Below are 13,973 nucleotides of genomic sequence, written 5' to 3' on the forward strand. Positions count from 1 at the left end.
ACCGGTTCGATTTTGGCACTAATGCTGCTTCAGCTTTTTGGTGACTAGAGCTAATGGGCCATTTTCACCCCTCTAGATGAAGCTACTCCTAACATTGATTTATCAATCATTGTGTTCTTACGCAGAATGCTTTTATTTACTTGAATTATTGAAATGGTTCGCCTCAATTGCTAGTTTGAACAGATGAAACAACACTTACTTTTCAGACATGACCAAGCACAGGAAAACAGGATGTGGGTGCCACTTTATAAACAAGCATTTGCAATGCAATAGTTCTCGCATTGCAAGTTTAAGCTATTGGCATTGTAAATGACAATGCTTTTTATTTATATTTTAAAAAACAAAAATAGGCATTGTTATTTAAAATGCCAAAAGCTTAAACTTGCGTAAATGCGAGACCTATTGCATTGTAAATGCTTGTTTCTTTTGCCACTATTTCTAAATACCTAGGGTCTTGTGATCTCTCAGATCTCCTGGGGACAAATTGGGGAGATGCTCTGTGTGCCCAGAGGGCAGAAAGTCTCTGTTGCCCCCTTTGGGGTGGGGTGTAACCCAATGTTTAGATGGGATGTCCCCAACGTTTTTCTCCACCTCTTAAATCCCTGGTGTCTAGTGGACTTTCTATCCCCCAGGGGTTAAATCGAGGTAAATCCCTCAAACTACCTCTTGGAGAAGGTAAAGAGCCAGTATTGTCCGCATTGTGGTGAGGGAATAACTTTATGCCACGGTGGGCTTTCCCCACCTCTTTAAGAAAAAGAAAACTATTTTTATTGGTGTCTAGTGGGCTTTGTTTCCACCCAGGGTCAGATGTGGGGACATGAAGACTATTGCACTGGGGAAGGGATGAGCACTAACCCATTGCCAGAAGGCTGCTCCTCCCTCAGAAACTAAGCCCTAGTTCTAGTGGATAGATCTCTGCTAGAAAGGGGGAGATTCTCCTCTTTCCAATTATACATTCCCAGCTAAATCAGTGCTTGGGGGCCTGAGAAATGCCCCAGAGCACTGATGCAGTGAACGTAAAATGAGCTGATTGTCTAGTTTTACTTGTGGTAATGATACCAACATGCCATGCATGCTGATCACCATAAAAAAAAAAAAAGAAAAAACAACTTCAGGCTACTGGGGAAACTCTTCCCCAGCAGCCTGACCTAAAAAAAATGGAAACCTTTTCGTGCCAATGCCAGAGGGATTTTATGCCCTTGGAACCTGGATGTGGCCTCTACGTCCATAGCACCCAGCTCTGCGTGCGGCTGTCACATTCTTAGCCCCAAGGAGTTATAAAACTCTGCAAACATTCTGTGTTTTCTATAACCCTAACAGTGAAAGTAGCTTTTGGGGGCTAGTCACAGTAGGAGCATACAAACATTAAGACCCAGATTAATGTTTTTTCATGCAAAGCAACACAGCCAGACACCTTGCTGCGCTGCACTGTGCTGCATGAAACGGATGGAATACGCCATATCTATCAAGATATGGCATGTTCCTGTCCTTTGCATGTGCTGGCGCATTTAATGCATCCTCCCGCCAATGCAGGCACCCATGTACCGTGGTGCAAGAGTACCTGCATTACAGGCAGGATTGCTTTTCTGCAGGAAGGGATGACTTCCTGCAGGAAAACACTCCTTAGACAAATTTTCTAGAGAGAGGACACAAGGAGAAATTCAAGTATTTCTTGTTGTGCCTTTATTAGCAAGGTGTACATTCTGATGCACTCCCAGGTCTATCAGTGTTGGTAAATCTGGCAATGTTTCAAAATGCATTGGCTGATGCTTGGGAACACCCATGCTCCCAGATGAAATGCCTTCACTGTGCAGTGTAACGCAAGGCAATGACTAACACTGCCCTACATTTTAGCAGATTTACCAAGCCACGTAGGGTGCCTCTTCGTGGCATTGTAAATCTCATTTTAGGTTTTGTGTCACTCTACGTTGCCTTGAATGGTGGAAGGGTGACAGAAAACTTTGATTAATCTGAGTCTCAGATGTTACATAGTCCACTTTTAAATACCAGGCAATCTACCCTGCTGACTAGAAGGCCTACTATGTAGTGACTTACTTGCTTTTTAAAAGTAGTGTTTCTCTCCTGTCAAAAAGTGTATTTTGATTTGTCTGCCTATAGGATTATACGTGTAGGCCTGAGGCCATATTTTCCTTGTCATCCAAGTTAGTGGCATAATAAGGTGCAGCAATCCAAGTGACATTTAAGTTTCTATACCATTGGTTTATTTATCTGCACCATATACTATGGCCTTACTGGAAATTAAAAATATTTTAATTGCGGATTATTCAATTTTACTTCACATTAGGAGTCCGAGCACATATGCTGGGGACTGGACAGCAGTACCCCAATATGCAGAGTTATAAAAACCAGCAGCATCAGTCCACAAAAATTGGGACGACTATGAGAAAAATGGTGCATTTTCTCACTATTGGTTTGATATGGTTTTATGTATTAGAGATGAGCTGGGTTGCTGCCTGTACAGTTGCTCTGGCAGATGCAGTGGAGGATGTTGGTAGACCGCACAGGCAGGATTACCTCCATCAATGTGTGAAAGGTCAAGGGATTGAACCTCAATCCTAAAATCCACCGGAAGAACAGTGTGCCTTTTTCATGAGACCTTTATGCCGTCGTTGCGTCACTTTTTGTGATGTTGCGGTAGCGTAGAATATGCACCACACTGCACCATGTTTACAAAGTGAGGAAGATGCGTCACTTTGTAAACCCCTGCGCTACATTATTCCTGCATCAGGTATAATTTAAGCAGGGTGGGCGTTCCCCTGCAAAAAAGGCTCATAGTAGTGGTGCAGTGAAATATTTGAGATTTCACTGTGCCACCACTAGGACGCCATTGGGTCCAATTCTTACACCTGCTCCACAGCAGGCATAAGAAGTGAGGCAGGGCATTTAGCATGGGGCTTGCCCCATGTGAAAGGACAAATTGCTGGAGTTGCATCTGTTTTCAGACACACCTCAGCAATGTGCCACTTTTGCGCCTATAGATATGTCAGGAATACCGACATCTGTAAATCCTTGCGGAATGGAGTGCCATACAGTAAACACGGCTCATCCATGCTGTCACAAGGAGGGCGCACTGAAAAGTGTTTGTTAGACCTGGCACCATTGGCGTGGGTCTCCCTTCCATTTTTTTTGCTGTTGCCTCACATGTTTTTGCTGGTTATAGATGCTTTGGGCACTGTGCCACTGCTTTTCAGTGCCACAGTGCAAGTGCTCCCTATGGTAATTGATGTATGGATTAGTGACTCCATGATTGGCTGGTTTGGTTTACCTGTCAGGCCTTAGTACACTGCACCATGGGCTTGTAAATCAAATGCTGCTGGTGGGCTTGCAGCACTGGTTGTGCCACCCACAGAAGCAGCCTGTAAAGTGTGTCTCAGGCCTGCCATTGCAGAGCCTATGTGCAGTCTGGTACTGCCATGTTGACTGGCCAAGTGCACCCACTTGCCAGCCCTAAACCTTCCCTTTTCTTCATATCAGACACCCCTATGGAATGCCCAAGGGTAGGGTGCATTGTAAGTATAAGGTAGACATGTGTGGCATGTCCTAAGAGCGAATTACAGCCATTTTCGTTTTTCACTATTGCAAGGCTACCTGTTCCCCATTGGCCAGAATGGGCAGTTTGATTATAACATCTTATAATCCTAACTGACTCAGGGAACTAGGTAGGAATTTTAGTTTAGTATGCCTGAGCTCAGAATGATAAAATGCATCTTTTAGTGAAGGTGGTTTTAACATTCTGCGTTTGAAAATACCACTTTTAGAAAGTAGGTATTTTCTTGCCTAACTATCCAAGCCTGCCTCTGCTAGGTTGCGTATTCCATGTCTGGAGTTTGAGTGACAGGGGCTGGGGGATTCCAGGAGACAGGGTGAGTCAGCACAAAGCTGAATTTAGAGATCTACATGGACAGTAGTGGGAGGAGTTGCACCTGGGACCTGAATAGGGCTGTGCCTTCTCTCCACAATGCTGGCTCCACCTCCTGCTGTGCGTCTGATGTCCCTGGCCTACACTGTCAAAGGAAAGAAGGAGTCATGTAAACAAAGTGCTCCAGGACTGAAAAGAACTGGTTTGGCTGGGCAAAGGCCTCTCTGCCTTCAGAGAACAAAGAGAAAATGAGCATAAAAGGGGAGACCCAGACCCCAAAACTTTAGAACACTTTTTGGAAAAAAGAAGAACCTTTGCGGAGGAGAGGAACCTGAGAAACTGAGGAAGAGACTGTCCCTGAGCTGAGTGCTGTTTGGGGGATTGGCCTTCCTGACTGCCAAAGAAAGGAGGAAGGAACTTTGTGCTACTTTCATTAACTTGTGAAGGATCTCCAAGGGCTTGAAGATAGAGCTTGCCTCCTGCTGAAGTCTTAGGGACAACAGACTTAACAAACCAGCTCCCCTGTATTCCCTTGCTGGAAATTTGAAGTGCCTGCTGTTGTTCAGGATCTTCTGAAAGACTGCGTGTTGCTGGGAGCTGGAAGCGCGACTCAAGATGAAGATTCATTTTGCCACCGCAGCAGTTGTCGTCGCATCGCTGAGGAAGCGTTCCGCCGCTGCTGTCGCATCACCGAAGCACCCCGCATCAACGGAGAAGAGTGTAGCCGTCGCAGCAGACCCCATCGCATCACCGGAGAAGCGTGTCGCAGGGCCTGTTGCGGCTCAGAAGATTCGTTGCACGGCCGCCGGGCATGCACGCATCGTTGTCACATCAAGAAGAAGATGCCATTTTGTTTCATTGCACCAGATCTTCATCGTATCACGGCGCTGTTAGTCGCATCGCCACAGAAGCACAGTAAGAAACCGACGCATCACCTCCCCACGCTGAGAAGAACTGACACATCATTGTTCCTTACGCAGCAGTAGGGAACCGACGCATCACTGTTCTTGCGTGTAAGGAACCGATGCATCACCTTCCCTGCAACACTTTTGTTGTATAGCGGTATGCATCCAAAGGTACATTGAACATAAGTGTCGCATTTACCATCTTAAGAGAACTAGGCTATTGCTACCATTTTAAAGTACAGTATTGTGGATTTTTGTTGTTTGTGGTCTTGTGTTAAGTCTTTATAGAGAATACTTTCTTTTGATATAAAATCTGTGTGGTGTCCATCTGTAGTGTTGTCACTGGATTACTGTATGTGTTCACAAATGCTTTACACACTGCCGCTGAGATAAGCCTGTCTGCTCGTGCCACGCTACCAAGGGGGTGAGCAGGGGTTATTTTAGGAGTGTACCCCCTTACCCTGACTAGATGCAAGGGTCCCTATTTGGTCAAAGGTACCTACCTCTGTCAACTATAGACCCCCAAATCTAACATTGGTGGTCAGCGGTAAGGATTCTTGACTTGCATTTGTGACTCATATACAGTGATTGGTGAACACTACTAGTGAGTGCAGACCAAAACTCAACCACATACTTTTGGTAGATTGTTTTTCCTGGGATATACTATTTTTGCCAAGAACTGCCAAGTTTAGCCACCATGAGTAAAGCAGCATCCATCGCATCTGTTGATTTGAGTTCTAAAAGGTGCTGAGGGCCTGGGTGGAAGCAAGGAATACTCCTGAGAATGAGGAGAGGGGTAGAAGATGCAGAAGGGCCGCTGGAAGGGCCATTGGGTCCAGGGGGGAGGAGAGCACATTCCCCAACAGGTAGCAGTGTTTCTGCCAGAGGAGCTTGAGGACAGGGGGAAGAGTATGATGCATGAGATGGAGATGACCAAGCTCAAGTTGAATTGGCTGTTGGAATTAGAAAGTAAGAAATTGGCCCTAGAGGAAAGGAGGATGCAAATGGAGCATGAGAGAAGTTTGAAGGAGTTAGAGTTGAAAGCTAGGAGCCTAGAGATTACTCCTTCTGGTGGCAGCACACCGTCCATGCCCGTTGAAACAAGGGTGTATATACCTAAGGATGTGGTTAAAGAGTTTTATAAGAAAGATGATATTGGGCAGTGGTTCAAGGCCTATGAGGTAGCTATGTCCTCCCACCAGGTCCCGGAGAAGGATTGGGGAGCGGGGTTGTGGGGGTGGTTCCTTAGTGAGGGGCGGGATACACTGTTGGACTTGCCTTTTGAGGTCCACAATTCTTATAGCCACATGAAAGAAGCATTGATGTCCAGGTATGGGTTGACTCTTGAACTGTATAAACAGAGATTTAGGAATTGCAAAAAGATGAAGTCAAGCAAATGGGTAGAGTATGTAACATTCTTTTGCAGAGCATTGGATGGTTGGGTGAAGGGTAGCAAAGTGAATGATTTTGAGGCGCTCTTTGATTTAATTGCATGGGAGTACTTGTCAAGTAATTGTTTTCCAGAGCTACACCAGTATCTGATTGATAGCAGGCTGACTAACCCTAGGAAGCTTGCTGAGGAGGCGGACCGCTGGGTGAGCACCCTGGTCCACAAGGGTCACGTGGGAGACTCTGCCAAGAGTGGGCAGGGTCCCCAGCAGAAGAGTGGGGGGACAAGGGTAAACAGAGGGAGTTGCAGAAAGGGCCCCAAAGTAATTCTCAAGGACCCCTGAAGTGCTTCAAGTGTGTTGAAGTGGGCCATATGTCTATTGATCGCCGGTGCCCACAGTTTGGAAAGACAGCACCCACTGGTGCCCCACCCCGGCAGGTGGCAAGTGTAGCCCTGGGGGAGGAGATGGGTGCCCAAGGTGAGTGGAGTCCTGCAGAGATGTCCCTGGTCTCTTTAGGAGACTGTGAGATGGTCCCCAGGACCCAACTGCCTGATAACACTAAAAAGTAAAGGCAGTGGGTGACCATCGATGGCCATAGAGTGAAGGCTCTTAGACACACAGGAGCCAGTGTGACAGCTGTCAAGTGTCACCTGGGGTCTGAAGAGCAGGTGTTCCCCAACGCATTTTACCCAGTAGTTGTCGCTGACAACACAGAGAACCACTGCGAGGTGGCTCAGGTTCCCTTTGAGTGGGGGGGGGGTCTCTTGTACTCTTCAAGTAGCTGTGAGGCCAGCCATGCGTGTTGACTGTTTGTTGGGGAACTATTTGAAGAGCTCCCCTTGGGCCTAATGTGGATAAAAGTGCTAGTTTGGAGATGTTGGGTCTGCCTGACTGGGCGTGTGTGACCACACGGTCCATGGCAGCCAGTAAGGGTGTTCAAGAGGACCTGGAGCCTGAGAGGGAGGCCCAAGTGCATGCCTTAAAAAGAAGAGGCAGGGGGTGCAGGAAACCGGCCCCCGAAGTTCCCACGGTCCAGGAGGAGGCAGACCTTGAGGGGATGCTATGGAGCCTACAGGGGAACAGGTAGCTGAACTGGGGGACCAGCCTGAGCTGACCCATTGGCAGCAGGAAGGAGGACCCTCCAGGGAAGAGTTCTGCGAGGAGCAGAAGAAGTGCCCTTCTCTTGTGGGTTTGCGGTAGCTGGCTGCAAACCAGGCAGGAGGTAATCAGTCTGGATCACATTGGATCTACTGGGAGAATGGTCTCCTGTATAGTAAGCCTAAGGTTGCTGAGTCTGGGTCAGCCCGTGTGCTGGTGGTACCCCAGCACTTTAGAGCCTTCCTACTGGGTCTGGCTCATGATGTGCGTTTAGCCGGACATTTGGGGCAGGACAAGACCTCTGAGAGGCTTGTCACCCCCTTTTATTGCCCCCAAATATGCAAGAGGCCAGACACTCATTGCAGGACCTGTCAGACTTGCTATGCAAGTGGAAAGAGTTGGAGGAAGCAAAAGGCTCCTCTCCAGCTATTCCCTGTGGTCAGCACCCCCTTTGAACGGGTGGGTATTGACATTGTGGGGCCACTGGACCCCAAGACAGCCATGGGCAACAGGTTCATCCTGGTCTTGGTGGACCATGCCACCCGGTACCCGGAAGCCATACCTCTCAGGACAGTGACAGCCCCGTGGTGGGACGGGCACTGATGGAAATTTTCTCCCATGTGGGGTTCCCTAGAGAGGTGGTGTCTGACCGAGGTAAAAACTTAATTTCCAAGTATATGAAGTCCCTGTGGCAGGAGTGTGGGGCAACTTATAAGTTCACCACTCCTTACCACCCCCAAGAAAATGGGTTGGTTGAGAGATTCAACAGGACCCTAAAAGGCATGATTATGGGTCTTGAGGAACCTATGAGGCGTAAGTGGGACGTCATCTTGCCATGCCTTCTCTTTGTATACCGTGAGGTGCCACAGAAATCTCTAGGGTTCAGCCCCTTTGAGCTTCTCTGTGGTCACCCAGTCAGAGGACCTCAGATTCTAGTCAAGGAAGGCTGGGAGCAATCTCCCAGGAAACCTCCCCAGGATGTATATAGCTACATGTTGGCCTTCAGGAACCAGACTAGGCATTTCAGATAACTCGCTGAGGCGAATCTGGAAGCCAGCCAGGAGGACTTGAAGTGGTGGTACGACCAGAATGCCATTCTGGTGGAGCTTCAGCCTGGTCAGAAAGTGTGGGTCATGGACTCAGTGGAGCCCTGCGTGCTCCAGGATAAGTGGACCAGACGATTTGAGGTGGTGGAGCGCAAAAGTCCTGTTACCTACTTGGTGGACTTGCAGTCTCCCAGGAACCCCTTGTGGGTCCTGCATATCAACCGTCTGAAGCCCCACTTGGAGAGGTCCGAAGTGGGCATGCTCTTAGTGACAGATGCTGGAATGGAGTAGGAGACTGAGCAACTTCCTGATCTCCTGTCAGCTACAGAGCGAGATGGGTCAGTGGATGGTGTGAACCTCTCTTCCGCCCTGACCCATGAGCAACAGAATGACTGTCACCAGTTGGTGGGACAGTTTTCTGATCTTTTCTCCCCGATTCCCAGTGTCACTGATTGGTGCGTCCATGTTGTGGACACTGGAGACAGTCCTCCTGTTAAGCATAAAACTTACAGGGTAACTGACAGGGTGAGAGCTTGCATCAAGGAGGAGAACTCCAAGATGCTTGTGTTAGGGGTGATTGAGTCCTCTAACAGTCCTTGGGCCAGCCCAGTGGTCTTGGTCCCAAAGGCTGCCGCACCGGGTGCCATGCCAGACCTCGGGTTCTGTGTGCACTACAGAGGGCTCAAATCAGTCATGAGGACTGACACGCACCCCATCCCCAGAGCTGATGAGCGCATCGATCGGTTAGGGGCTGCCCGGTACCTCAGCACGTTTGACTTAACATCTGATTACTGGCAGATCACCTTGACTGATGGGACAAGAGAGAGGTCAGCGTTCTCCACACCAGATGGGCACTACCAGTTCTGCCCTTTGGAATGAAGAATGCCCCTGCCACCATTCAGAGGTTGGTCAACTAGCTGTTGGCTGGATTGGAAGAGTTCAGTACCGCCTACCTGGATGACATTGCAGTGTTCAGTGCCAGTTGTGAAGAACATCAGCGCCAGCTCTGGGAAGTGTTGATGGCGCTGCGGAGAACAGGTCTCACGGTCAAGGCGAGTAAGTGCCAGATCGGGCAGGGTTCTGTGGTGTACTTGAGACACCAGGTTGGGAGCTGCCAGGTGACGCCCCTACAGCCCAAGATTGAGACCATCCTGGCTTGGGAACTCCCCAAGACCCAAACAGAGGTGAGAGCCTTTTTAGGACTCACTGGGTATTACAGGAGGTTTGTCAAGGGGTATAGCAGCATTGTTGCCCCCTTGACAGAGCTGACTTCCAGGAAGCAGCCCAAGAAAATGATTTGGACTGACACCTGTAAGAAAGCTTTTGATGCCCTGAAGACTGCCATGTTCCCGGCGCCCGTGCTCATAGCACCCAACTTCTCAAAAGAGTTTATTGTTCAGACAGACACTTCAGAGCATTGTGTGGGGGCTGTTTTGTCACAGATAAATGAGGAGGGCCTAGATCAACCTGTAGGCTTCATCACTAGGAGGTTACTTCCACGGGAACAGAGGTGGAGAACAATTGAGCGCAAGGCATTTGCTGTGGTCTGGGCGCTGAAGAAGCTGACCCCATACTTGTTTGGGACTCACGTTCGGGTTCAAACAGACCACAGGCCCCTCAGATGGTTGATGCAGATGAGGGGTGAGAATCCAAAGCTGTTGAGGTGGTCCATTTCCCTACATGGGATGGATTTCACGGTGGAACACCACCCTGGTACAGAATACGCCAATGCTGATGGACCGTCCAGATTTTTCCGCCTTAGTGATGAGAACTCCCAGGAGGTAGGGTAGTTCTCCCCACATTTCAGCTGGAGGGGACAGGTGTTAGACCTGGCACCATTGGCGTGGGTCTCCCTTCCATTTCTTTGCTGTTGCCTCACATGTTTTTGCTGGTTATAGATGCTTTGGCAGTGTGCCACTGCTATTCAGTGCCACAGTGCAAGTGCTCCCTATGGTAAATTGATGTATGGATTAGTGACTCCATGATTGGCTGGTTTGGTTTACCTGTCAGACCCTAGTACAGTGCACCATGGTTGCCCAGGGCTTGTAAATCAAATGCTGCTGGTGCCACTCACAGAAGCAGCCTGTGAAGTGTGTCTCAGGCCTGCCATTGCAGAGCCTATGTGCAGTCTGGTACTGCCATGTTGACTGGCCAAGTGAACTCACTTGCCAGTCCCTAAACCTTCCCTTTTCTTCATATCACACACCCCTATGGTAGGCCCAAGGGCAGGGTGCATTGTAAGTATAAGGTAGGACATGCCCTGGTGTGAGTGACATGTCCTGATAGTGAATTACAGCCATTTTTGTTTTTCACTATTGCAAGGCTACCTGTTCCCCATAGGCCAGAATGGGAAGTTTGATTATAACATCTTATAATCCTAACTGACTCAGGGAACTAGGTAGAAATTCAAGTTTAGTATGCCTGAACTCAGAATGATAAATTACATCTTTTAGTGGAGTTGGTTTTAACATTCTGTGTTTGAAAATACCACTTTTAGAAAGTAGGTATTTTCTTGCCTAACTATCCAAGCCTGCCTCTGCTAGGTTGTGTATTCCATGTCTGGAGTTTGAGTGACAGGGGCTGGGGGATTCCAGCAGACAGGGTGAGTCAGCACAAGGCTGAAAAGAGAGATCTACATGGAGAGTGGTGGGAGGAGTAGCACCTGGGACCTGAATAGGGCTGTGCCTTCCCTCCACAATGCTGGCTCCACCTCCTGTGGTGCATCTGATGTCCCTGTCCTACACTGTCAAAGGAAATAATGAGTCATGTAAACAAAGTGCTCCAGGACTGACCAGAACTGGTTTGGACTAAGCAAAGGCATCTCTGACTTCAGTGAACAAAGAGAAAATGAGTATAAAAGGGGGGACCCAGACCCCAGAACTTTAGATCACTTTTGGGAAACAAGAAGAACCTTTGCTGAGAAGAGGAACCAGAGAAACAGCTGAGTGCTGTTTGGGGGATTGGCCTGCAGTGGTTGCTCGACTGCCAAAGAAAGGAGAAAGGAACTTTGTGCTACTTTCATCAACTTGTGAAGGATCTCCAAGGACTTGTAGATAGAGCTTGCCTCCTGCTGAAGTCTCAGGGACAACAGACTTCACCAACCAGCTCCCCTGAATTCCCTTGCTGGGAATTTGAAGTGCCTGCTGTTGTGCTGGGCCTTCTGAGAGACGGTGTGTCGCTGGGAGCTGGATGCGCGACTCAAGACGAAGAAGCATGTCGCCACCGCAGCAGCTGTCGTCACATCGCTGAGGAAGCGTGCCGCCGCTGGCGCTGTCGTCGCATCACCGAAGCGCCCCGCATCAACGGAGAAGAGTGTCGCCATCCCAGCAGATGCCGTTGCATCACCGGAGAAGCGCGTTGTAGGGCCTGTCGCATTCAGAAGATTCGTTGAGTTGCCGCACGGCTGCCGGGCGTGCACGCATCGTTGTCGCATCAAGAAGAAGATGCCATTTTGTTTCACTGCACTGGATCTTCATCGCATCACGGCACTGCTGGTTGCATCGCCACGGAAGCGCAGCAAGAAACCAACACATCACCTCCCCATGCCGAGAAGAACCGACCCATCATCGTCCCCTATGCAGCAGTAGGGAACCGACGCATCACCATTCTTGCATGTAAGGAACCGACGCATCACCTTCCCTGCAACACTTTTGTTGCATAGTGTTACGTATCCAAAGGTAATTGAACATAAGTGTCAAGTGTCGCATTTACCATCTTAAGAGAACTAAGCTATTTCTTTCATTTTAAAGTACAGTATTGTGGATTTTTGTCATTTCTGGTCTTGTGTTAAGTCTATATAAAGAATACTTATTTTTTATATAAAACCTGTGTGGTGTCCACCTGTAGTGTTGTCAATGGATTACTGTATGTGTTCACAAATGCTTTACACACTGCCTCTTAGATAAGCCTGTCTACTCGTACCAAGCTAACAAGGGGGTGAGCAGGGGTTATTTTAGGAGTGTATCCCCAAATGTTTTCACGCAGCGATGCAACACTTTTTATAAATGAGGCCCAGAGGGTTTCATTTTCTTTTGGAGGTGTGTATTTGCTTAGCTTATTGATGTGCTCAATCATTTGGAGGTTGGAATTGATGACAAATCCAGGGTATTTTGCTGATTATATTCCCATTTTCCCATTTGAAGGCGTGTGAAAAAAAAAATTGCTAACAGGCAAACTAACAATGTGCTGTGTGTTTGCTTGATGTGGTAATATTTATTTTATTAATTTGAAGTATTTCTCTATTATTGTCTCCGCAGATCATCCCAGTAATTACTGAAATAACCGATGAGCTACAATCTTTCCTTGGCAGTTCTGGGTGCTGTAGGGATGAGCGAAGATTCCTGTCACTAAGGCATGTCTAAGTAGCCCACTATGGAGCTGGGAAGAGTGCTGTTACTGTCCTTACTTTGGAAAGGTTAGTGTGACACCGACCTTAAAAAATGCCTAAATCCATCACATATACAAAAAAGTAAACTAAGCACTACATCCGGAAAACAATTAATTTATGACCTGATATGCCTGATAGCGGGGTCTATCAGTATGAACACCATCAAAGAAAAGTATGCCCAGCACCCCATGAACCTAATGCAGTCACATCCCTCCTTGGCCCCTGACCAACGCTTTCCTTCTGGTGAAGGGTGAGTTTTAGGGAAAGCGACTCGTTGACGAGATTGAACCCACGGTATCTAGGAAACTCTACCTCCAGTTTTGTTAGGGCACCCTTCCCCTGCTCTCCTTCACCTCAGGCTAGGATCGGCCACACTAGCGGGATAGGTGGACATGCCCCACCTGTGGTGCCAGTAAGCACATTTTGGATCATGCACTGTTTTCTGTCCCGTCTATGTGAAAGGGGAATCAAAAATGGATACTCCCAGTATTCCAATTTCTAGGGGTTAAAAACATGTTGAGGATCTTTGTATTTTGAGAATCGACCCGAGACAAAGCATTGCTTTTGCGGACGATGGAGAGGACTAGGCGCATGGTTTCCAAACTAAGGCGTCTAATATAATGGTGGACGGATCCCGTATGGCGGTGGTTATCCGGCCGCCATTATTCTCCGTCCGCCTCCCATTTCCCCCCGCCATATTAGGATGGCGGGGGGGGACCCCGGCGGACGGAAAGACCGTCCGCCGGTTTTCCGCGGGTCTCACTGGAGACCGGGCAGAAAAGGGGTCTAATATGGTGGCGGTGTCTGCAAGACACCGCCATCCATATTAACATGCAGGCGGAGCTGTGACTTTCCATGGCGGTGTTGCCGCCATGGAAAGGCATGCGGTCTTTGCCTATGGGGGCATGTAGCGGGCCCCCAGGTCGTTGGGGGGGTGGGGATGCACATGGGGAGTACCTATGGTACCTCCCTGCATTGGCACCGCATGGTGCCTGTCACCTTGTGCATGATAATGTACAACGTGCATTCCCAGCATTGTGGCGGGCGGTGCTGTGAGCACCGCCCGCCACAATGCTGGGAATAGGAGATGCCACCGCCGTGGTAGCATCCTAATTGCCGGTGCGGGACCGCCACACCACTGGTGGCCAGTCCCAGCACCGCTAGGGTGGCGGTAGACTTTCGTCCGCCCGCAATCCTAATAGGCCCCGTTATGTGGGACCTGATATCACAACAGCATAGGGTGCTCCTTGTGCCTCCGCTCCCCCC

General features: G+C 48.7%; 1 protein-coding gene across 5 annotated transcripts in view; it reads left to right on the forward strand.

Moving 5' to 3' along the window:
* Window positions 1-13,973, forward strand: part of LOC146809012 (sialic acid-binding Ig-like lectin 13) — a 580,696-nt gene that overhangs the window by 296,774 nt on the left and 269,949 nt on the right. For all 5 annotated transcript variants that reach the window (XM_085615801.1, XM_085615802.1, XM_085615800.1 and 2 more), the window contains one exon: window positions 12,577-12,734. In XM_085615801.1, the coding sequence (XP_085471927.1) occupies window positions 12,692-12,734 (43 nt within the window). In that variant the 5' untranslated portion in view covers window positions 12,577-12,691. The remainder of the gene's footprint in view (window positions 1-12,576; window positions 12,735-13,973) is intronic.

The sequence above is a fragment of the Triturus cristatus genome, chromosome 7 (genome assembly GCF_964204655.1).
Source record: "Triturus cristatus chromosome 7, aTriCri1.1, whole genome shotgun sequence".
Taxonomy (NCBI): domain Eukaryota; kingdom Metazoa; phylum Chordata; class Amphibia; order Caudata; family Salamandridae; genus Triturus; species Triturus cristatus.